The sequence below is a fragment of the Rhinolophus sinicus genome, linkage group LG03 (assembly GCF_036562045.2).
Source record: "Rhinolophus sinicus isolate RSC01 linkage group LG03, ASM3656204v1, whole genome shotgun sequence".
NCBI classification, from domain to species: Eukaryota; Metazoa; Chordata; class Mammalia; order Chiroptera; family Rhinolophidae; genus Rhinolophus; species Rhinolophus sinicus.
The window spans coordinates 121,360,389-121,383,676 of NC_133753.1; the positions used below are offsets into that span (position 1 = coordinate 121,360,389).

The 23,288-nt window shown below is 40.2% G+C and overlaps 1 protein-coding gene across 1 annotated transcript; it reads left to right on the forward strand.

Annotated features, from left to right (window-relative positions):
• Nucleotides 1-1,717: 1,717 nt before the first annotated feature.
• Nucleotides 1,718-14,527, forward strand: CDO1 (cysteine dioxygenase type 1). Its single transcript, XM_019727833.2, has 5 exons — nt 1,718-2,339; nt 5,214-5,291; nt 7,426-7,580; nt 12,694-12,863; nt 13,782-14,527. Exons 1-5 carry the CDS (start codon nt 2,170-2,172, stop codon nt 13,809-13,811), a joined length of 603 nt encoding a protein of 200 aa, XP_019583392.1. The 5' UTR covers nt 1,718-2,169; the 3' UTR covers nt 13,812-14,527.
• The last annotated feature ends 8,761 nt before the right edge of the window (nt 14,528-23,288 follow it).

Below are 23,288 nucleotides of genomic sequence, written 5' to 3' on the forward strand. Positions count from 1 at the left end.
AGCCAGTTTAGTTGTGTGTAATCCAAATTGGGAAAGTCTGCAGTTTTCAGGGGCTATGAAAATGAAAATCGTTTTGCATGCAGCTTCTGCTTCATTTTCCAAGGACTATAATATACTGGGTGCCAGGGAAATCAGCTACAGACCACATATCCATGGGAGATATGTTCTAAGACCTCCCCCCAGTGCATCCCTGAAACTGGATAGTACTGAACCCTATAGATACTGTTTTTTCCTGTACATGCGTACCTATGATAATGTTGAATATGTAAATTAGGTACAGTAAGATTTAATAAAACAAAAAAGTTATAACTACTGTAATAAAAGTTACATGAGTGTTGTCTCAAAATATATGTTCTCTTGTAATGTGAGATGTTACAATGCCTATATGATGATACCATCCCACATCAAAGCAAAAGCAGGATCTGCCTTGCACCCAATCACCCCGCAGCCCGGAGGTTCAGCACGGGTGAGGTGAAGACCCTGGATATCAATGTCTTAAAAGTGTGTAAACCATCACCCTGGGCAATGCAGAACTACAACCTCTTTAGATCTAGGTATTCTAATAGAGCCTCTCCTTGCAACACAACACAAAAGGTTGGCTTCTGGCCTGCTTTTCTACCCAAAGCCTTTTATGAACAATGATGACTGAGCTGTCATTTTTACTTCCTAATAGCGTTGTTAGAATACTTCGGTTTAACCAGGGATGTTTGAAAGACTTCACGTGGCACAAGTAAATGTAAATACATTATACACAGAAATACAGAGGGTGCCAAAAAAATGTGTTGCACATTTTAAGAAAGGAAAATATTAAAATTGTAATACATACCAATAACAAAAGATGAATACAAGTCGTGTATACTTTTTTGGCACCTCCGGTATATATTGAAGCAGTCTAGAAAAAGCAGTCTTCCTGAAATCTAGACCTTTAGTAACCTTAATCCAAATTATTCCCTGGGTCCATTTATGAAGAGGAAGGAATCTATACTTGCATTTCTTCTGTACCTCACATTTTTTCTTACTTTTCATTCATACTTAATTTGCATTGTTCTCCAAGCGTGCTAAGTACTATGCACAACATAGAAATGTGTTTCTTTACGTGTGTTAACAGTAGGCTCCTTCAAGCACATGCCTAGAATTGAAGGATTTAAATAGCCTAATTAGAACCCTTTAAATTTCTGCATTGGGAGACATAAAGTCAGTATTTTTTTTCACCATAAATTGAAACATCAGGTCTTTGCACTGAATATCTTTTTAGGAAGTGTTTGATTTTAAAATCAAAGAGGGACACAGCTTTCCATCGTTTCACTAGTCTTGCTTGAGATCTGAGTCTCCTTTGTCAAAATGTACTTTCAGTACAGTACATTCAAGGTTTTTTTAAAGGAAGACGCTTATGTTCACCTAGCCTGGAGCGCATTATCTACAGTTTCTATAGACAAAAACAGTAACTCTCCATCTTGGGAGAGGAATCCGTCCGCAATCTCCCAAGCTCTTCACAATTCCTCAGCTCTGTTTGAGAGGCAGGGTCCCCTTTCTTCCTCATCATCCAACCCCAGCTGTCTTCTCCCGACCGCTGCGGTCTGCGTCCCTGCGTCGCGAGCCCCTGCGGTCCAAAGGAGCCAACGGGAGCGACGGCGGGGGGCGCGGCGAGAGAGGTTGGGATGGGCTGCCAAAATGCGTCCTGTTAAGGTGGGGGACAGGTTGCGCGAAGCCCACTCCGAGTACCAGGACTCGGGAGGGAAGGGCTCCTGCGTGCGCTGGAGTGCTCAGAGGGTTGGCGCCAAGTGCGTGGGCCTTGCCCGCATGCTCTCGCCTCCTCCACCACCTTCTTCAGGTCGCACCCGCTTTTCCCCACCCTCCGAGGGCCATTGGTACATTCCCGCTGACTCTAAGAGCTTAAAAAGGGCCCGCGAGGCTAAACCCAGCAGATTTGGTCCTGATTTGTGTTCTCTGCGCGTCTTCTGCAAGCCCAGGCCCGCCACGCTGCCCTGGGGGGTTGGGGGGGGTCTCTTTATATCTTGGCCAGGGATTCTTTCAGCTGTGGTCTTCGAGCGTTTGGGGGTTTTGTGTGTCTAGCTGGCAGCTAGGGTCCCTCGTCCTCGGTTCCTCGGCTTGCCCAGCACCCCTCCGAAGCCCAGCAGTGAGAAGGGCGCGCCGCCACCTCCGCGAGGGATGGAGCAGACCGAGGTGCTAAAGCCCCGGACCCTGGCCGATCTGATCCGCATCCTGCACCAGCTCTTCGCCGGCGAGGAGGTCAATGTGGAGGAGGTGCAGGCCGTCATGGAAGCCTACGAGAGCGACCCCGACGAGTGGGCCGTGTACGCCAAATACGACCAGTACAGGTGAGCGCGCTGCAGCGGTGCCCGCCGAGGACCCCCGGCGCGGGCCTCAAAGCCCAGGGCGCCGACTCGCCGAGTCCGCGGAGGAGCGGGCGTGAGGGGTGGGGTGGGGGAGGGGGCTTGCTCCGGGAGAGCTCGGGCGGCGCAGCGCCCGCCGCGCCCACGCTCCCAGCGCCCAAGGGTCTTTGCCGCGCGCCGGTGCTGCGCCGCCTCCGTGGGCTGCGGGGCTCGCTGTCCCGAGGGGAGGCCACGGCGCAGCTAGTTTTCTATTCTCACGCCTCCACCTCCGCTTCCAAACCGCCACTCCTCCTGCTCCCGGCCTCGGGATCAATGCCCTCAGGCTCTAGCCGCCTGCCGCCCTAGGGAACCGGCTGGCTGGACTAACGGAGGGTGTTCCCCAGAGAGAACTACGTCAGCCGTCTGGAGAAAGGGGTAACGATACAGGACACAGTTCCCAGACGCCAATTCTCCATCACTTCGCCCTGGGTCGCCTACGACCGGGCACCTGCCAACAGGCATTTTTTGTATCTTGAGGTTGTCAGTTGCTCTTTTTCAATCTGTGGTGCCCCCTCTCCCAAACCAATTTAACTTCTCAGACTGAGGTTTTATTTCAACCCACTGTCAGGCTCGCAGATTAAACGAATGCCTATCTTTCTGCCCTAAGCAGTATTACTTCTTATCCTTAGTTCTGAGGATCTGCAATGTGAATTGACGAGCGCTGTTTCCCAGCTACGCTGGAGTGAGATGCCCTGGGAGGCCGGGTCCTTTGCAGCCCCAGCTTGCTGATTAAGTAAAAATGAATCTACCAATCCGCTGGGGCCAGAAGTAAAATTGAATCACCGTGAAGGGTGACGGGTTCATCTCCCGAAGGGAAAAGCTAGAGCCTCAGTCTCAGGTTAGTAGGGTTGAAGGTAGTTGAAAGAGACGAACAACGAAAGATTTAAGTTTTCCGTGGGAGCAGTTTTTGTTGATCACTTCACTAAACATACCTGGCGTGTTTGGTAAAGTTGTTGGCAAGGGCTGCTGCTTACGATTTGAAATAAAGTGAAGCCTACTTAGGGTCCCATTTTTCACTTGCAAGTAGCTCTAGGATATTCTCTCGTCTCCTATGAACTCAGTTCATGGTGAGGTCCTTCTGTGGCCGCTAATAAAGCTACCAGCGTCTAGTTTTTAATTGTGCCATCAGTTCCAGATAACTGAGGGATTGTTATGAGTCAGATACTGTCCCAGTCACTCATGACCTCACCATAACCCTATGACATAGGTACCATCATTCTTATCCCCGTGTTACAGATGAGGAATGAATGGCAGGCAATAAAAAGGTTGGATTACCTGCACAAGGTCATGCTTCTGTCACGTAGTGGCTCCAGTATGCAAATTAGCATTGTTCCAGAGCCCACATTCAAAACCACTACCAAACTTCTTGCAGACATATGGTGCATAATAGTTTTCTTCTGCCTAGATATACTATTGACCAAGTGAAATTAATTAACTGGAATAAGCTGTAAGGGCTCTTAATCTTTAGAACGAGAGCGTTTTCAGAGGCCTTGAATTCATCTTGATTGACAAGCTCTGAACCATTTGAAATGCTACCACTTGGATTGATCTATTCCACAAGTATGTGAGGTGCAGCTAATTAAGATAATAGATGCAGTGCTGGGTGGGCAGTTGGGGGAGGAAAGAGGGAGGGAGAAGAGAGCAGAAATCAATTTGATTTGTATATAATAGGTGTCCTAGCACTGTGAAAGATTCTGATCGCTGACCTTGGGAAGGCCAGTGCAGAAGAACCAAGACAGAAAATGTTCCAGTGTGGGCCAAACAGTGAATTCTCTGGAAGAAGCTCCAGAGAAGCAAGAGGGATGGTGGAGGGAGAAGTAGGATCCTGGTACAGGAACCGAATTTACTGGGAATTAAAGGCATTTACTAGGAATTAGAGGCAGTGAGCACGGCTCCTTGCTAAGTCATAAGGGGCTACTAAGTGAGGATGATTGACATCTAAAAAGCTTTTACTAATCAACTCCATCAATGAACCTGCTTAGGCAACACCTGGCCTGCAGCCTGGGGGAGGAGAGGGAAGGGAAGGGGCATGTGAACAAACAGTATCCTAAAAATTGGGTAAAGATTGCTTTCCTTAAAAGTGATGTTCTAAATGAATGTCATAATTATCAAACTTTCTAATTAGATGATGTCAGTAGTACCTCTTGGACCAACAGAAAATTTAAAGTTTTTTTTTTTTTTTCTCTGATGGTGTGGTTGTTTTGGTTCAGGATTTACTTTGACTAATTACTGTTTTCTCATCATTGTAAAAGATTCAGTTACTTCCTATGTTCTGGTACTTAGGTCAACCCCCACCCTATTTGTGGAGGACTTTTCATTAGCGGTACTTTTGAATGTGGTTTGTGTCTAGGCTATCGGAAAACTAAGGAGAATTCTGTAACAGCCATTTAATAAAACCTTGTTTCTCAAGTTCTGGTTGAGCTAGGGGAGGAGGGAGGAGAGACAAAGCAAAACAATAGCTCATTCTTGCCTAGAGCACTAATACACTTTGCAAATACCTTCTGAGAGAAACTTGGATTCTTTTTTATCAGTTTGAGGCAGTCAACGGAGAATCGAGGAATTTGCTTTTTTTCCTGTTAACTTTTCCATGCCATTAATTAAAACTGAGAAGCTGTAAATGTGGTGATGCAGAATACAAAAAAAAAAGTCCAAAATGAACTGTGAAAAAATATTTTTCATTTGTGCTGGATTTCTCATAAGAAAGTTACTTAGAGGCAAAAATAGTAACATCTGTAAATGAATGGTACTTTGTGACACACTTATTTTTCCCAGTGCTTGTTTCATCAACCAAATTCAAACTTCTGAATACATTCTTTTTAGGTACACCCGAAATCTTGTGGATCAAGGAAACGGAAAATTTAATCTAATGATTCTATGTTGGGGTGAAGGACATGGCAGGTAAGACAACTATTCATTCACAGATATTTATGAGAGTATTTCAGCCTATGAGATGTACAGAGCCAGGCTGGCCACAAGTCGTGAGAGCACTAACAAGTATCATTTTGTAATTATTCATAATATCCACTAATCTCAAAAAAAAAAAAATCTCATGGGAATTAGCATGAGGGGTTTAGTCATATACCATGCACATCAAAACCAGCCCCCAAAATGAATAATAAATAAAAAGAGGTAGTAACCAGTTTATCTCTCTCCAAACTTTTATGGAATTGTACTAAAACTTGGCCTTTGTTTTAAAGTGTGTAAACAATTGGGGGACCAAAGACCAAGTGTCCAGATTTGGAGCTAGAAAAGCAAGTCACAAATTCAAAAAATGTTTTTCGTTTTTAAAATGAATTGCTTACTTTTTTTATGTAGAGGGTAAGGCAAGTTAAACTAATGTCAATTCTTTGAAACTTGCTTTTTAAATTGTCCTTAGTTTAAATATTTGCTAGCGTTATTACCAATTGAGTATTGTTATCTCTTTCAGCCAATCCTTCTCAGTCTTGAGAATGGTGAAACCAATAATCCAGACTCATTTTTGATGGGAGAAAGGAAACGTGAATTTACAAGTCTTGGAAAGTTTGGTCTATAGAGTACTGTATTTTGCTGTGTATAATACACTTCCATGTATAATGCACACCCATGTTTCTGGCCCAAACTTTCAGGGAAAAAATCTTTTTAGTTTTTTAATTCAAATTTTTATTTGTTTACATTTAGGTACTTGTTTTTTGTATTATAAAGGAATTTTAGCATTTTTTAATATATTACAGTATAAGAAATTTTGTGTAACAAACAATTATAAAGCACAAGAATAGATACAAGGTAACAAGAAATTTTATGTACTGGTAACAAATTTACAATATTTACCCTTCATAGAAGGCCAAGAACTCTTTGTTGTTGCAATTTCCTCATGCATTTAACAAAATCAATGATCGTATTCCAGGGTATTATTTTGCATACAGATGTTGTTACTGGTTTCTAGAGTTACACTTTTAATTCATAAGCATAAGTAAAATAATAAAAAACATTCATATAGATATGGAATTAGTACTACCCATGTACAATACGCATCCTTATTTTTCTCTCCCAAATTTGGGCAAAAAAGTGCACATTATACACAGCAAAATACGGTACATTTATGTACTCATATGGGGTGAAGTTGTTTTCACTTACTTTCTCAGTATTTTTTTAAAGCCAATTATATGTCAAGAGTAGGACTAGGCTCTGGATTTAGGAAAAAGTTCTTATGGTACAAATATGGGTTAATAGAATTCAACGTATGAAGTAAATACCAAAAATGTATATAAGTTCATATACTTTAATCAACTTTACAACTAATCCTACCTACACTTAAATACTATGTACTCTAACATTGTATGAATAAATTCTTTCCCCAAATCCAATTTACTTTCTATCTCCCAGCAATATTGGGACATACTAATTACAAGTAGCATACTCTAAATCTGCAAAGCATTAACATTATGTATACATTATGTTATAATTTTAGGGTGGTATAATTTTAGGTATAAAATTATATACCTAAACTTTAGGTCTATAATTTTAGGGTGGTAATGCACACACATACCTTTTGTCCCCCAAAGGAAGGAGAAAAAAGGCCTGAGAAAAAAATATTAAATGTTAAGTGATCTTCAAAGTGTGATGCAATTATTATAGATGATTATTTTTGTCTTTTCTGTAATTTCTCCAGTGTAGTTTTATAATCAAGCTTTAGCCCAGCTTAGCTGAGTTATTAAAAGCTATAGTTTGTAGAAGATAAAAGTCTGCTGATTTTGTGTTTCTTTTATCAAAGTAGTATTAAAACAAGATTTCTAAAAATTAACTGTTCTTTAGTAGAGGTTATTCATGAAAACTGTACCCTTTCTGCGCATTGATGTGGAAAACATTTTATTATCTTGCCCTGAACAATGTTGAATTACAAATTGATGACATTTGAAAATCCAGCTGAAATGGATTTTGTCCTGGGAGCTGTCCTACTGGACAGTGTGCAGCTGTGAGCTCTGGGCTGACTGTTACTGCAGGTCTGGGTACTGGACCATCTACTGAGTTCAATTGTTGTTTTGTGTATATATAGCAGTATCCATGATCACACCAACTCCCACTGCTTTTTGAAGATGCTGCAAGGAAATCTAAAGGAGACATTATTTGCCTGGCCTGACAAAAAGTCCAATGAGATGACCAAGAAGTCAGAAAGAACCTTGGGGGAAAACCAGTGTGCCTACATCAATGGTAACAGCCAATATCTTTCTCTAAGGGCAAGTGGGAAAAACTTGGGACTCCCATCTGAAATATGGGTTACTTATATATGTGCAGTATAACTTGGATTGTGGAGTCATGATTTCAAATACTTGGGAAATGATCTTTTTTAAAGTTTTGCATCTGAATTGGAATCACTATTAGAAACACATGCATGTAAATTAGTGCACACCAAAAAGTCATTTACCTGCCAAATCTTAGGACAGTTAGAATCAAATAATGAATTTACATATGTAGAATCTTTTAATAAAGGAGTAAGGCCACGTTGGAAATATTAGTCTGTGATAGAAAATGTAAAGAAAAGTTCTGGAAGTGGTTAAGAATGCTAACTAGTCCCTGGTTTTCTAAAATGCATACAACATACTTAAAAGAATATTCTCAAGGGAAACTTTACAAAGCACATTATTTAGCAGTGGTTTGTAGATCTCTTACCAAGAATTCAGTCTTTCCCCGAAATGTGATATGGGAGAGCCAAGTGCTTTTTAGGCGAGGCAGCGATTAACATTTGTATTCTTAAAGCAGGTAGTAACCTTCCCAAAAGCTCATTAAAACTTATATGAGATGTTATTCCCATTTATAGATGATATTACAACACATAGGAAGATTAAATAACTTGTCCAAGTCACTCAACATGTAAGTAGCAGTCAGGCGTTGAACTCAAGCAATTTGACTCCAAAGGCCACACTCTTAATTGGGATGCTATCCCACTTACATAAAATAAAATAGTACCGAGATTTTTCTGGCAAAGTAGGTTCTTTCTTTAAAGACCAGTACTAGCCTTGATACTTGGCCTAAATATGTTAATTAGTTTAAGAATGCAAGCCACTTAGAAAGGTCAGATTGTACAGTAGTCCACCCTTATCTGCGGGAGGTACATTCCAAGACCCCAGTGGATGCCTGAAACCGCAGGTAGTACTGAACCCTATATGTACTGCTTTTTCTTATACATAAAAATACCTATGATAAAGTTTAATTTATAAATTAAGCACAGTAAGAAAAGCTATGTAAATGTGGTCTCCTCTTTCTGTCTCAAAATATCTGATAACTGATCTTAATAACTGAGATAACTACTAAGTGACTAACGGGCAGGTAGCCGATACAGCAGGCTGGACAAGGGATGATTCACGTCTGGGCGGGATGCAGCAGGAGATTTTATGCTACTCAGAACAGCGCAAAATTTAAAACATATGAATTATTTCTGAAACTTTTCATTTACTATTTTTAGACTTTGGTTGGCTGCAGGTAACTAAAACTGCAGATAAGGAGGGGCTACTGTGTAGGACGTTTTTTCCCTCCATTCACATAACACAAGGTATTTCTTATGTAGCAGGAAACTCTTATTTGAGAGTTACTATATGATAACAGCAGCCATCTTCCCTCAGAACTATGAAGGTAATCCTTGTCTTTTGGTTTCCAGGCTTCTTCTCGAAAGCCTGCTGCAATTCTCATTCTTGAATCTCTCTGTGAAACCTATTTTTTCGTTCTAGAAACTTTGGAGATCTCTTTCTGATATCTTTTGTGTCAGGTGTGTGTGTGTGTGTGTGTGTGTGTATGAATGAGGCATACCAAACTTTCAAGAACAAGTTTGTTGCCCATATAACTCAGAATAAAGCGAAAAGCCATTCAGAGTAATTACTTTCAGCTAGTCAGAGTCTTTATGAAACTAGATTAGGTCTTAAAGAATAGGTACTTTTTTCAAGAGTCTTCAATACAAAAGACTATTGGAGCCAAGCAGATAAGGTAAATGAGCCATGCAGGCTGGGAATAGGCTGTAGAAACTGACGTGTGCAAGCCAGGGGGCACCAATGGGCAACCAGCTCCAGCAAGATCATTCTGATTTCTTTTTCCATAGAAGTGGGAAATTCCAATTTTTGTGGGAAATTTTGCCAATCGGTAAAATACTGGGTGGGATAGCTAAATATTTCTATAGACTAATTATCCATATGATCAAAAGTCACAAATTTACAGCCTTTGATTTTTACAGATGTAGGCGTAGGACTGCAGATAGTGATCAATGGGAAGGATGTTTCAAATACAGGGGAAAACATGAGTGAAGGCACAATTGTTGCAAATAATAAAAATAAAATAAAGGGAACAAAGAAGAATGGGTTTAGACAGGAGTAGAGGAAGAGTAAAGTGATGTCAGGGCCTGGCCCTCCAAGACCAGCCTAAAGTAACAGCTTGCTTTGGTCAGCAGAATATTATCTGCGAGTATTTTGATCAGTTTTGGTACCAGTATACACCATAGGGTGGAGAACAGGGAGAATTGGGGCAAGGAGACCAAATTACCTGTTGTAATAGGCAAAAGATAGACATAGCCAGGACCAAACTGGCATCCGTAAGTATCACCAAGTTCTACATTACAGTGACAGAGGGTATACCATGGGGATAAAGGAAAGGAGGCAAAGACCAAAAATAATAATAATGCTGGGATTAACAACTGGGGTCAGATATGAGCTTCATGTGCTTCTCTAAAGGATAGCTGACTAGTTTTTGCAGAGTCTTGCAGAATTGTCCAGCGTGCATTGAGTGGTATATGTACTTGCAACTGGAGAAACAAATAATTGACTTGTATTAGCGCAGTCAGTTCTTAAGAATGTTGAACTTTTGTTCAAAATTGTGTTTAAGCCAGTATATTATGAAAGCAGTAAGCCTCGGAATCAAGGAGTTTCTAGATCTGAGAGTTAGGACCTACGTGTTTTTAGAAGTGAGGAAAACTGAAGATTCTAGAAGTTGTGAACTATTTAAAGGTAATCCAGCTAGATAGTCCAGCTGGGAGTAGAACCTAAGTCTTCTGCTTCTAAGCTTAGCTCTTCTTTACCATGCAAGCTCATGGACCTAGATCATGAAGCATAAAGCCAAATTAGGTGCCTATATTTCTACACTAATTTCACTGAATTCTTTCCTTGATTAATTCTCAAACTCTCTCCTAACTATAAATTTCTTCCCAGCATATTTTTTTGCAATTGTGTATCTTGTCATTTCTTATTTTAATCTTCTTGAAGACATCTCCAGGGCCTGTGGACCTGCTTCAGTGTGAATTAGGTCATCTCCAGGCCAGGGCTCAGCTGTCATGCTGGGGTCCCCTCACATTATCCAAGCTTTCCCTTTGCTGTCTTCTTTGCTGATCCCCTTGTTTCCTGATCTCATGTCTGCCTCATTCTTGGTCCATGCCCTTGTTTTGGTGGAGCATACCCTCCAGTGGCTCTGTGAAAAAGGATTCGTGGGAAGAAATTTTTTGAGACGTCTTATATTTAAAAATCTCTATTCAACCCTTGTAACACGAATGATAACAGCAGCCATCTTCCCTCAGAACTATGAAGGTAATCCTTGTCTTTTGGTTTCCAGTCTTCTTCTCGAAAGCCTGGTGCAATTCTGATTCTTGAATCTCTCTGTGAAACCTGTTTTTTCGTTCTAGAAACTTTGGAGATCTCTTTCTGATATCTTTTCTCTGTCCCCACTATTATAGTGATGTACCTTGTTTCATGACTCATTCATTGTGCTGGGTTCTTACTGGGTTCTTTCAATCTGGAAATTCATGTCCTTACATTAAGAAAATATTCTCAAGTTAATTTCTTTGACTTTTTTTTTTTTGCTGTTTCTCAAATTCTCACTGCTCAGATATTAAACGTCCTGAACTATTCCTCTGATTTCTTTTATCTTTCTATTTTCTGTCTTTGTTCTTTGAGTTTTGCTCAGTTTTGGTTCCAACCTTCTACTCGGGTTTTTGTTTCTGCTATCACTTTTTGTTTCTTAAAGCTCTTTTTATTATTCTCTGGTCCTTTTTATAATGTTTTATCTCTGAGGATCTTAATGATAAGGTGTTTTTTGTATGTGGTTTTTTTAAGTCTTCTCTTAAATAGTTTCTGTTTCTAGTTGCTTTTTTTCAGGTTGCTCTGGCCTGTGTTTCGTAATAGAGGTCTTGCTCAAATTTCTGGTGGCCTTGGCTGCGTGCTAATATTTAAAAACCAGAGACAGAAAAAGTGAATTAGTAGCTCTGAACACTGGACTTCACTCTGGGATAGTCTGGCAGAGCTTTTTCCTTGAAGAAGAACCAATGGCAATATCTTTAGGGATTTGTTCTTGCATAACCAGATTTCCTGAGAAGGTGCTTTCCAACTCCTGCTGGAGAAAAAATTCCTTGTCTGGCATCATTCTGACAACTAGGTGGTGAAGAAAGGAGATCTTTCCATTCAATATGTAAATTGACTTCAGTCACCTGTTTTTCACCTGTCCTGAGTTCATCTACTATACTTGTCCTCTAGAGTAGCTCTCAGGCTAGAACCAGAGGGAAGGAGAGGGAGAAGTGGTGGAAGGGATTTGAGACTATTTAAATAGGCTTTCAACCATTTCTTATATTGTTAGCCCTGCCTTCATCCTCATTTCCAGAAATGCCCATGCCGCCAATTCCTGAGCCGTTTCGGAGTTTCAAGATATAAATCAGGTTATTTCTTGGCTATCCTCCTGCATAGCTGAGGATTTAGCTTTCTCTCTTCTGCAAAGCTATCCATCTACAGTTAACCCTTGAACAACGGGTTTGAACTGTGCAGGTCCACTTACACATTTTTTTTCAATAAGTACCTGTACAGTTTTCCATCTGAGTCCGCAGATGCCAAGTGCCAACTGTATGCATTGATGTGTACGCCATTTTATACAGGGGACTTGAGCATCTGTGGATTTTTGTATCCACAGGGAGGTCCTGGAACCAATTTCCCCCATGGATACTAAGGGACAACTTAAGTTTTGGGGGAGTCAAAAGTTACACGCAGACTTCTGACTGCAGGGGGTGGGAGTTGGTGCCTCTAATGTTGCGTTTCAAGAGTCAATTGTACTTTCAGCCTTTTAAGTTTTTATGTTTTTTCCTATTACCTTTGTGGATCTTTTTTATTTTACTGCAGCTGTAGGGGGTTTTCAGGAAAGAACAAAGTACATGTGTCTCATTATCTTTAACCGGAAGTTCAATTCTAACCAAGTTCTATTAATTCCGTATGTATCCAGTTTATTTACAATCTTAGGTGAGTGACAAAATTTTTACCTACAGCTATCATCTAAAATCCTTCATCTATTCTTTTTGGATATTGTTTAGATTCCATTGGCTTACATCGGGTAGAGAATGTTAGCCATACGGAACCTGCCGTGAGCCTTCATTTGTACAGTCCACCTTTTGATTCATGCCATGCCTTTGATCAAAGAACAGGACATAAAAACAAAGTCACCATGACATTCCATAGCAAATTTGGAATCAGGACTCCATTTGTAAGTATAATTTCTTTCTCTTAGGTTTAACTACTTTGTGGGTTGGCAACGTTACACTATGCATCGCTTTTTTGTTTTATATATTATTTGAATATTTTGTTTTAAGTATTCTTTAATTGAAGTTTAGATGAACCTTAACTTAGGAGAAAGCCCCATTATATCCTAATTCTTTTCTTTAATTTTGAAGACTATATTTTCCATTTATTTTTAAAAATGCCTTAAATTAGATGCAAAGAATTATTTATTGAGCAAGTTCAAAATGAATGCTCATTCCTAAAGAAAATGTTTTCATTTATTGGAATAATAAACTGAAACCTGTATTATTTCATATAACTTCTGCTGTGACTTAATATTCTTACGTCTAATTTGCTGGGACAACACACAAATAACTTACATAGTTAATCTTTGAAAAGTTTCAGGCCCTATTCTGATGGTACAAATAAAGAAACTTGCCTATTTTGATTGCCAAGTTGCTTTTTCTTTGAGTAGAGATGCTATTCAGACCACAAATGAGAACAGACTATCTAATAACATGTTCCCTCTAGAGGAACAAGTGCTTCCACCTAAAAAATAATAAGGAAACCAGCAGTCATATGGAATAGCAATCTCCTACCTCTCGTGAAATAAATTGGCCATTTAGGGAACTGTTAAGACTGTAAACAACTCTCATGAGTCTTATGAAAGTACAGCCTTGGAGCGAAAAGCGAGGGCAGAATTTTCTCAAGTGTTTGCCCCGCTTTGTTTTCTGCATTTTGATCCCCAAGAGCGACTCTTATCGCAGGAACAAAACAACAGGGCTCCATTGCCATAGCTGAGTTTTCATAGTCTGATAAGAAAGCAGGACTGCTTAAGTAGAACAAGCTGAAATGTCTGGTGTGAAGATGCTTATACAGCTTTCTTTTTTTTTCTTTCTTACAGACAACTTCAGGATCACTGGAGAACAACTAAGGAGAATCAAGGAGCTTTTACTTTAAGGTCTGCTGAAAGTTTTGCCTTGGACGGGAAGGCCTCCCACCATTTGCTGTTCAACAGTACACTTTACAAAGCCAATACTTAGATCTCCTGTAAGCCAGATGGTAATTATAAGGCATGAAGTAAGCAAATAGTGCCCTGAGCTACTGCAGAAGAAAAATCCCACTAAAGAAAAGAAAAAGGCTTGTGATTATAAAGGCCAAACCAAGTGCTCTCCTGGTTTTATCCTCTAAATCCATTGAACCATCCTGGAAATGTCAGTGAAGGTTTTTATAGCTTTTGGAAACACTTTGGTCTCTGAACTGTAATTAGCAATAAATAAAAACAAGACACCACAGCCATCAAATGCCTGCCTTGTTACTTGGATTACTAAATGTAGATGTCTTTAGTATACTTTGTATGTTCTTAATGTTTGAAGGGAATTTTTTTGAACCTATGAATTTTGTTTTTTTTCAGTCTTATGTTACAAATTCCTGTTCTATTAATAGGATCTTATAAATAGAGAAATGTAAGGTACCTTGACATTTGGTAACGAAATGAAGGACAGATGATTTAGAAAAGTACATGTACCCAAACCCACAACAAACCAAAAACATAAACTCATGTCTAGTGTGTCCAGTGGTCATAGTCAAAAACTTTGTGATGCTACCCAAATTCCCAAATAATTTTAATAAAACTGGATTTGAACACAATTTGAAGTTGTCTTTCTGTTTAAGCTGATAAGAATTTTATAAAATTCATAGTTTCTTAGATTTCAGTAGACTACCAAAAGCACAGCAAAGTATGATTTTTATGATGTAAGAATATGAGAGGGCCAAAAAGTGCATTCAAAAGCCACGTACCCTTTGTGGCATTACTTGTGTTCACTAACTGCCTGGAGATACTAACCTGTGTGGCTGAATGTAGACATAACCAATTTTGCCTGAAAATTTTGTGTGGGTCTGAACAGGCAGACCTCGTTTTATTGTGCTTCGCCTTATTGCACTTCACAGATGTTGCGATTTTTACAAATTGAAGGCAAGAGTTTCCACCAGCAAAAAGATTACAGCTAGCTTTATCGTGGTAGTCTGGAACTGAACCTGCAATATCTCCGAGGTATGCCTGTTTGTGTTTTAATGTGAATTATTTCCCAACATTTAAAAACGAGATTTCATGGGAAAATAAAGTGCAGATTTCTGCTTCTTAAAAATTTGAAGTACCTAGCAACACTGCACCTGCATTGCATTTTCATTGACATTAGTTATCTAGGCTAGGGTCTGTCCCTTAGATGAGGGATGCTTCCAATCTGTGGCAGCCTCCAACTTGCCTGTATCCCTTGAGTTTGCTGTCCCTACTTCAGGCAATTTCTTAGGAACTTAATTACAAAGTAAAGTTCTTTGAAGACATTTCTACATAGGTCTGGCTGCATTTATACCGTCTCAGAATTATGTATATCTTTGCTTCCTCTCATCTTTGAGAAGGATGTTAGCATTTATTGAGTGCTTACTATGTACGAGGTATTGTTGTAAGTTGTTTATGTGTAGTAACTTAATTTTGTTAGTATAATTCCTAATGAATTAGGCACTGTGTTGGTTTTCTGCTGCTGTAACACATTATCCCAAACTTAGTGGCTTAAAGCAACACAAATTTTATTTTCCTTTGGCTCCATAGGTCAGAAATCAAACAGTTTCACAGCACTAAAATCAAGAGGTCAGCAGGGCTGCATTTCTTTCTGTAAGTTCTGGGTAGGATCTATTTTACTGGTTTGTTTCTTCTAGAGATGGCCAGCATTTTGTGGCTTGGTATCTCCTTCCTCCATCTTCAAGGCGAACAGTGGCTGGCTTAGTCCTTTTATATCTTAGCACTGACCTACTCTCCTTCTCTTGGACTTTGAAGGACTCAAGTGACTAGATAACATCTCCATCTCTAGGTTGTACCCTTATTTATATCTGTGAAGTCTCTTTAGCCATGTAAGCTAACATATTCACAGGTCCTGGGACAGGATGTGGATCTCCGTGGGGTCCTGCCTACCACAGTTTGCCCTCTTGCTCCCAATGAGCCATGTCTATCCCACGTGTAAAGTAGCTTCACCCCATCCCAAGATCCCCAAAGTCTCATTCCATCACAATGCCAACTGAACTTCCAAAAATCTTATCTAAATCTCATCAACTCAAGTTCCAAATTCTTTAAATTAGGTATGGTAAGGTGGTGTTAGCCATCCTGGGACACAATTCTTTCCCATAGGGAAACCTGTTAAGCATAGTTTAGAAACTTACCAAAAGTTAACCAGCCAGGAAATTAGAGCCAGGATTTGATTCCAAGCAACCTTCCTTTAAAACCCATTCTCTTTATAGTCAAGCCTTTCAGGGTAAGAGAAACCTGGGCCACTTCCAATTTTTGTGTTTCCTCTTTTTAAACAACAAAGTTATGGTATATTTATATGTTTGATAAATAAATTGTAACACAACGGATGGGGTAATACCCTACGTGTGACAAATAACGGCCAAATTTGAATTTGAGGATCCCTGTGCATGTGAGGCCCAACCTAAAGGGACGCTCTGGTTGTCCGGGCCGTCCTGCCCACCCTGACCTCTGTGACCGCCTCTGATCTCTACCGCCCACGACAGAGTTCACGGAGAAGCAGCCATGCTTCTCCAGGAGCTCAGCGCTCACTTGGGTTGATGAGGTGGATGCCCGAATGGCAGGGCAGTGAAGCCATCAAGGGCTCAAAGGCCTTTTATGTAGGAGGGAGAAAGAACATGAGGGCTGGAATCTTGCTGGTTGCTAAAGGTGAATGGGATGTAAAAGAAGAAGCCGGTAAGGACCTGAGTACAGACGGGAGGAACGCGCCCTTTGCATGAGGAGACAGTGAGAGGTGGGTCTGGTGGTGGGCCCACACCCCACCTTAGTCCTCCATCCCTCCCTTCCCTACAGCTCGAGCTTCTGCAGTTGCTCTTCCCTCTGCCTGGAATGCTTTTGTCCAAGCTCTTTCCATGGCTGGCTCCTTTTGCCCTTCAGATGTCAGCTCAAATGCCATCTCCTAAGAAAGGAATTCCCCAGCCACCCTATCTAAAAGTAAAATCTCCAGGCGTTCTCCATCCAATTTCACTGACGCACTTACGGTTATCTGAAAAGTGTCGTTATTTTTTCCACTCCTTTATCATTTACATCCTACTAATAGGATGCAAGCCCCATGGGGTAGAGACGGTGTTGCATTTACTGCCGTATCCTGAGCACGTAGACCATCCTTGGCTCACAGGAGGTATTCGATAAATATTTATGAAATGAATGGAAAAACCCTCAATCTCCTTACATAAGAATTGTATTAACAAACCCTTGATGCTGTGCTGTCTTCTATGTGCCACCAAATCAGGGGTGCCGTGTTATTTTTATTAAGAATGGAAATTGTAAGGATTATTTTTTTAAGCCACATTCTTCTTTCGTAAGGCCCATGTCAGAGGCTTATCTTTTGATGTGGGCTCACTAAATCATATACTTAGACAAACTAGTTAATGAATGAAGGGCTTTCATGGACAGGGACAGCATTAATTACCCCCATTTAGCAATCAATGGTGCTTAGCCTTTTTTATTTATTTATTTATTTATTTATTTATTTTCTGATTCACAGACCACTTTGAAAATCTCTGAATGCTAAAGAATTTCTCTCCAGAAAGGCCAGCACACAACAAATATGCATACAATTTCAGAAAAGATTCCTGGACCCACTGAAGACCATTAGGGGCCCCAGTTAAAGAACCCTGTCATATGTGAGTCCAGAAGTGTGGGAAGTGGTAGTTATTTTCTGTGATAGGAGGATATTAGCAAACTCGGTGACAAGTTAACCTTTGAAAAATCACAACAGGGTTTCTAGGAAACACCAGAGGCTGATGATACTTTGTCCAAGGCATATCCACACATTTCACAAGATCTGTTTTCTTTCTTTGCAAAGACATCACAAAAGGATAAAAAAAAGTTTCACAGCTTTATCCAGTTGGTAGATGCTTTCTTGAAAAAGTATATGTGGGATAGTGAAATAAGCCAGACACAGAAGGATAAACATTGTCCGATTCCACTTATATGAGGTACCTAGAATAGGTCAATTCATAAAGACAGAAAGTAGAACAAAGGTTACCAGGGGCTGAGCGGAGTGGGGAAGGAGAGTTATTGTTTAATGGGTACAGTTTCTTGGAGGGATGATGAAAATTATTTGGGCGTAGATAGTGGTGATGGGTCCACAGCAGTATGAATACATTTGATGCCACTGAATTGTATGTTTATGAATGGTTAAAATGATAAATATTATTTATGCATATTTTCCCATCATAAAAAGTTATTTCTAAAAAAAGCATATGTGGGGAAAAATGCGCCAGTGTGTGTGTGTGTGTGTGTGTGTGTGTGTGTGTGTGTGTCTGTGTCTGTGTCTGTGTGTGTTGGTAAGACATACTGCCGTAGCAAATGCAAACACTATGAAAGGCATGCAGTGAAAAGTTTCCTTTTCATCCCTCTCCCCAGGCTCTCAGTTTCCCTCTCTAGAGGTAACCTATATTACCAGTCTCTTGTGTTTCCTCATTAATTTTTTTCCATGGTTTATGCACAGGATAGCACCCTAAAGTCCATTTAGTTAGGCACATGTTGTACATTTATAAGGAGACCTTTCCATATCAGAATACAAACCATTCCTCATGCTTTTGTACTGCTGGCTACGTGGTATTCTGCTGTGTGAATGTACCATAGTTTAGTTTACCAGTCCTCTATTGATAGACTTTGATGCAATTTCCAACCTTTTACAACTGCAAACAATTCTGTAATGAATAACCATGTATATAATGTCATTTCACAAACATCAGTTGATTGTTTCTTTATTACAAAACAACTAAGATAACTGAGCCCCAGGAAGTGAGATAACAGGAAAAGGTCATGGCAAGCGGCCCTGGCTGAAGAGTATCCCTTCTGTTTAGAATCTGTCACCTGACATCATTGCTCTTCAATGCAGCCATTTCAGTCTGTGCATTTGTCACGTTTGTTCACTGGAAGCCTGACATTCTGAGAGATGACTTATTACAAACAAGAAAGCCCACATGTTTATGAGAAAACTAATGATCTGGTCATAGTCAGTTTAGAATTCTGCCTAGGAGAGTTGCTTCATTTCTGACGTTTATTTTTGTTTGTTTTTATCACTAGGCTTTTTGAGTGGTTGGAGAAGATGTGATAACCCTAGGTTCTATTTGAAAACATGCCTCACGGGTTGCTTAATGAGGGGCATTTTGTTTGTAAGTAATTCACAAAGAGACATAAAGAAACTGAGACACTGACATCTGCTGGCTATGGGTTTTAGCACTGATTTAAACCTGTCAGCAGACTGTGAGACTTCCTAACACAAGCTCAAGGACATGGTCATCTCTGCTTAAAATATTTGCATCTCGATATCCATATACTATAGCGATATGTATAATGTTTACCTAAAAGTACAACCAGAAAAATTCCTTGCACGTAAGGAGTAGAAATACGGAACTACAGAGTGATCTAATGCGACTGAAGATGGATTAGCCTTCGATGCCAAAAGCCCTCCTAGGCATGTCACAGCAAGAATAAACAGTGTCATTACCAGAACAGATCACTGCAATACACCTTTCAGCGAAAGCTGTATGATCATAATGAGTTTATGTTGGATTCGTCTAACTGATAAATATAAAATAATGATATCATGGAATCATAAAGATGAAACGTACTTGAGTGAGTACTTAGCCAAACAAGTCTTTGGATAAATGAAGAAACTGAGGCAGGTGAGGTTAAGGGTAACCAACATACCTGAGCAATGTTGTACTCGTGCAGGTTCATACAGCCCCACGGGAATTCTGCAAGCTGATTGGTAGGTTAAAATTGTCTGTGGTTGGGAGTATGTACACTGTGGAAATCTGTCAGTGCTACAAATCAGGGTAGATCTCTTCCCCAGAGAGTCTTGTTACACACCTGCCAGTGTACCATCGTAGCTAAGGCCATTCAACCAATTCAAAATACCATATTTTGCCATGTATAATGAGCATTTTTTTGCCCAAATGTCTGAGGGAAAAATAAGGATGAGCATTATACATGGGTAGTACTAATTCCATATCTATATAAATATTGTTAATTCTTTTATTTATGCTTATGAGTTAAAAGTGTAACTCTAGAAACCAATAACAATATCGTATGGAAAATAATACCCTGGAATACGATAATGGGTTTTGTTGAACTTACCACAAACTTGCAAGGACAAAGAGTTCTTGGCCTTCTATGATGTGTAATTATTGTAAGTTTGTTACCTGTACATAAAATTTCTCATACCTTGTATCTGTTCTTCTGTTTTGTAATTATTTCTTACATAAAATTTTTTCTACTATAATATGTTAAAAAATAAATGCTAAAATTCCTTTATAATACAAAAAAAAAACAAGTTCCTACATATAAACAAATACAAATTTGAATTAAAAAAATTAAGACGAAAGATTTTTTCCCCCCTCTAAGTTTGGGCCAAAAACGTGGGTACGCATTATATACGGGAGTGTATTATACACAGCAAAATATGGTAAAGACAAGATTTGCCTGGACTATTTAAATATACATTTCTATCCTTTAATTTTTATTGGACTTCTAAATTTTTTAATCATTTTTTGCATATGTAGATATATGTTATTGTCACTTCAGAGAAATCCTTTAAGGTAAGAGAGATACTATCACTCCTTGCCTCATTTCAGAGATGAGGACACTTAGGCACGTGGAGATGAACTATTTTACCCAAAGACACACAAGTAGGTAATGGAAAAACCAAAATAGATGTTGGTTCTGCTCAGGACACATTGTACCTTTGGCAAAAGAGAAAAACTATTAAGCAGAGACAGAAAGTCAACAACGTGACCAACGCCATGGTGACTCTCTGGCTTTCCTGTCTGAAATCTGTCAACTGGTTCCTGACTTCATAGTTAAAAAAACAAACAAAAAACTCATGAGGTACTCAGGCTGGATGGGAGAATGAAGAATTTTATTTTTCCTGCGTGGATCCAATTAATTATTCTGTCATAGCAGAGGTTGGAACTAGGCTTTTATTCCTACTTCATTGACAGGGCACAAGTTACAAACTTTGAGACGATGTTTACAAGTTCTACCCCATGGCACCAGACCAGTATGTTTTGGTTAGGACTCACTCATTTGCAAGTGACAACATGTCACCCAAACTGACTTGAACAAAACAAGCTCATGTAACTGCAAAGTTCAGGGGATACTCAGGCAAGGGTGGATCGAGGGGTTCAAACACCTTTTAGGACTCTATCTTGCTCTCCACCTTTCTTGACTCTAAAGTCTATGTGTGTGGTAGTAAGAAGATTCCCAGTATCTCCCAGCTTACAACCTCAGTTTTAATTTTGGCAGTCTTTCCACAGCAGTTAAGGAATTTAGCTGTACGGGTTCTGATGGTATCACATGCATGGTGACCAGCAAGGTATGACCTCGGCGCTGACTTGAATCGTGTGTTTACCTCTGGAGTCGGGTAGAACCAGTTCCCCAAATCAAATAAATAGGTGTGGGGAGTAGGATCATCAAAGAAAATCAGGATTCTCTTAGGAGAAGAAAGGGGAAAGGGAAGACTAGATGCTAGGCAGACAAAATCAACAGATTTCTTCTACTACATAGGAGCTCAATAGATAATTGTTGAATTATGGATGAAGAAATGATCAAAGATCATAGCAACTAAATCACCATCACCTTTTTACTCCTGATGACACTAATTCAAACAATTCAAGAGTAGTTGTTATTCTTTCTCTTGCTGGTGAAATTTATAAAATACCCCATCACTCCCCAAACAGAGGACTTTACAGACAGACTCATGGGGATGCCCCAAGGAAACCACTAGTATCTAAATATCCTCTATCAGTCCTAACCCACATCAAAATTCTTCCACCAGACTTACAGCTCTGTGTAATAGGAGGCAAGTGGGCTTTTCGCATTGTCCCAGACTCTAGCTAAATTCTAAGGTTGAAAATAAAAGGTGTCAAATACCCATCATATTCTAAAGAGATCAGTCACTAAGAGTGTGGGGACAGAACCCCAGAAAGCAGTTTCCAGGCTCTCAGCCTCACATAGAAAGATGCTGGCTCAAGTAGTAAATGGCCATCAACTGTGATTGGATGGGCATCAGCTGTGGCTAGTTGGCCGTCAGCTGTAACCAGTGAGCCATTGGCCACTAATATAACTGCTGTGGCTACGCTAGCAGAAAATGGGGGCTAGCAAGGAGATGGTGGCTGAGCTAGCAAGAGCGGATTGCAGAGAGGCAGATTCCGCCAGAGAGAATATGGTGATATGACTCCCCTACTTATGGCTCCGTGGGTGTTCCTTTTTGGCCTCACCATATCCTGCGTTCTCTTGTGGGGAACGGGGGCAGAGACCTCGCCAGACGCCCCGCACGACAAAGAGGTTGGAGTAAGGTATTTCCCTTCAGGGTTCACTAGGAGCTGGTAGACCTGTTGTCCTAGCAGCAACCCTAGCCCATCAACACTCCCCACTCTGTATAAAATAAGGCTGAGGAGTTGGAGTCTGCATTGCCATTGTGAGTTACTCAAATCCTTTTCCTAATGTTCATTCCTAAATCCAGATGACTGTGTTAAGTCTGTTAGGACCACACGCCAGCTCCTGCTATGACCATACTGATGTCTGCTGCCCACCCCCACCATCCACTCTAATTTCTCCCTTCTCCTCCCCAACTGAGCCAGATTTTCCATTCAGATCTTAGAATTCCCTGTGCTTTGGCCAAATAACACTCTCCTACTTCACTGGCTTTGTTCTTCTGTCTCCTGCCTAAAATACAATCTGCCCTGTACCTGATTTCTGAGGATAATAGCAACTCCTCTCTCAGGCCCAGCTCAAACATCAATTCTTTGAGAAATTTCCCCAATCGGAGGGAATCTCTTTATCTTTGGGCTTCCATAGAATTTCATTTTAACTTTCTTGGAGCACTTGCCACATTCGCTCTAGGTTACAGGAATACCAGATAACATACCTCAGTCACTGAGCAGCCCCAGAGATGGCGTCCATTCAGCAGGCCATAGCTAATTCTTATTGCAAAACAATTTTTTTTTAAAGAATACTAATTTTGTCTTGTTTTGCTACTTTAGAGAAATCAGAAAGAATACTGGCCATTGAGTTTTGTTTTTTTTAATTGTATTTCCCTCCCTCATTTCAGGGACTAAAGAAGTGGCTTCAGGACAGCCTCTCTTCTCCCCCACTTTTTTATTCAAAAGCTTAAACTGATGGAAGAGATTACGGTGGGTGTTCAAGGGGCAGGTAGGGTGTAGAGGCAGGCTCCTAGAAGCCTTTGTGGATGGTAGCTAATGGAAAAGGACGTGATTTCTTTTAGTAGGACCTGTGCCCCATTCCCTGGAAGTATTTTGAAGAGTTGATTTATGGTACACCTACAAAGGTTGGACTCTGAGAACTAGTACCTCC

Excerpts from the sequence above, each read along its gene's own strand:
- CDO1 (XM_019727833.2), top strand. The coding sequence starts at position 2,170 with ATGGAGCAGACCGAGGTGCTAAAGCCCCGGACCCTGGCCGATCTGATC. Across the intron at positions 2,340-5,213 it reads GCCAAATACGACCAGTACAG|GTACACCCGAAATCTTGTGG; the intron begins GTGAGCGCGCTG and ends CATTCTTTTTAG. Across the intron at positions 5,292-7,425 it reads TGGGGTGAAGGACATGGCAG|CAGTATCCATGATCACACCA; the intron begins GTAAGACAACTA and ends GTGTATATATAG.